This window comes from Myotis brandtii, unplaced genomic scaffold (genome assembly GCF_000412655.1).
Source record: "Myotis brandtii unplaced genomic scaffold, ASM41265v1 scaffold26146, whole genome shotgun sequence".
Taxonomy (NCBI): Eukaryota; Metazoa; Chordata; class Mammalia; order Chiroptera; family Vespertilionidae; genus Myotis; species Myotis brandtii.
Window position 1 is genome coordinate 7022 of NW_005359955.1, and position 1551 is coordinate 8572.

Consider the following 1551-nt stretch of genomic DNA (forward strand, 5'->3'; position numbering starts at 1 on the left):
GAGGAGCCGTGGGAGCCCAGAGAACAGGCCCAAAATCTTGCAGGGGATGCGGGGAGGCTCCTGAAGCAGGGCACAAGGGTTATCCAGTGCTGGGCAGAGGGTCTGGGCCGGTCCTGAGGGTGCGGGACTCAGTGTTGACCGTCAGTGGTGAGACCTGGCTGAGCACCGTCCTGTCCTCTCCCCTCTCCCAGGAGGCACCCGGAAACTGTTGTACTATCTCAACGAGGGCCACTATGGCACCTTTCGCTCCTTCCTCAGAGATCATGTCCCCAGGATGCCAATTGTGGTGAAGGTAAGGGGACCCTTGTGTGGCTCTGGCACCTCCCAGACCCTGATAGCAGTGAGGTCAGCCCCTTTCCCTGTGAGGCAGGGATCCCTCTGTGAGGTGCAAGGGGGCAGGGTCTTAGACTACACATGGCTTTTTAGATTGTCATACCATGTGGGTGTACAAGGATGTGAACAGGCAAGCCTGTTTGTATTTGCATGCGCACTTCTGTGTGTGTGCACTTTTGTGTGTAAGCATGCTGACTGACACCTGTGCAGGTAGGTGGGTGGATGGGTATATGGTTCTGTGTGGGTGTGTGCGCACATAGGTTTGCCTCTGAGTTTCCATGTGATCTCTCTGTATGCACTGTGTGTGTGTGTGTGTGTGTGACCAGAATCCTTGAATTCTGGAGATGCAAGAGTCCTAGGAAATGGAGGTTCCCCAACTTGCTTCACAGTAGACTCATCTGGGAAGCTTCCAAGGACCCCGATGCCGAGGCGAAGGCCCAGACGATTGAAATCAGGCCTCTCCTGGGTCAGGACGTGGCATCAATCCTTTGTTAAACCTCCTCCAATGTGACTCCAATAGCAGCTGTGTTTCACCCAGTGTTTTGAGTGATTATTGACTAAAATCTTTTGCTTTTATAGATGGGAAATGGATGCCCCATGTGTGTCAGGCCTTGAGAATTAGCAGGGCTAGGATGTGTCACTTGAGCAAATATAAGCTCCATGAGTGCCGGGTCAAGAGCAGTGCCTGGCACATAGGGACTGGCTGGTGTGAGTGACTGCCAGTGTCCTCGCTGGTGCCTGGGGGTGCTCTGCTGGCCGAGGGCATGGGTTTGGGGCAGGAGCTCTTCCTTCTCTGATTCCCCACCCCTGTGTCCCTGCAGGAGCTCTGCTCAAAGCCGCCCCTCTTCCCCTGCATCCTTTATGGCCCCACGTGCGATGCCTTTGACACGTTCTACAATGAGGAGGTGCAGCTGCCTGAGCTGGACGTGGGTGACTGGCTCATCTTCCCCTCCATGGGTGCCTACAATTCAGTCATGAGCTCCACCTTCAATGGTTTTCTGCCTGCGACCATCCGCTACATGATGGGACCTGAGCTCAGGTATCTGAGGAGAGCCCAAGGATCTGACCTTGGCCCAGGGAGCTGATGGCTAAGCTCTGGCTTCCCAGGTCCAGGAAACACCATACCCCCCACTGGCCCCAGAAAAGATTCAACTGACACACTGCCTATGGGCTGACCTGTAACACCCATTACCCATATAAGTCCAAGGCAGCCCTCCT

The 1551-nt window shown here is 54.9% G+C and overlaps 1 protein-coding gene across 1 annotated transcript in view; it reads left to right on the forward strand.

Moving 5' to 3' along the window:
• Nucleotides 1–1372, forward strand: part of LOC102241960 (antizyme inhibitor 2-like) — a gene marked incomplete at its 3' end in the record, with an annotated part of 8144 nt that extends 6772 nt beyond the window's left edge. The window contains 2 exon segments of the mRNA XM_014541121.1: nucleotides 67–292; nucleotides 1155–1372. Coding sequence (XP_014396607.1) covers nucleotides 67–292; nucleotides 1155–1372 — 444 coding nt within the window.
• Between the last annotated feature and the right edge of the window lie 179 nt (nucleotides 1373–1551).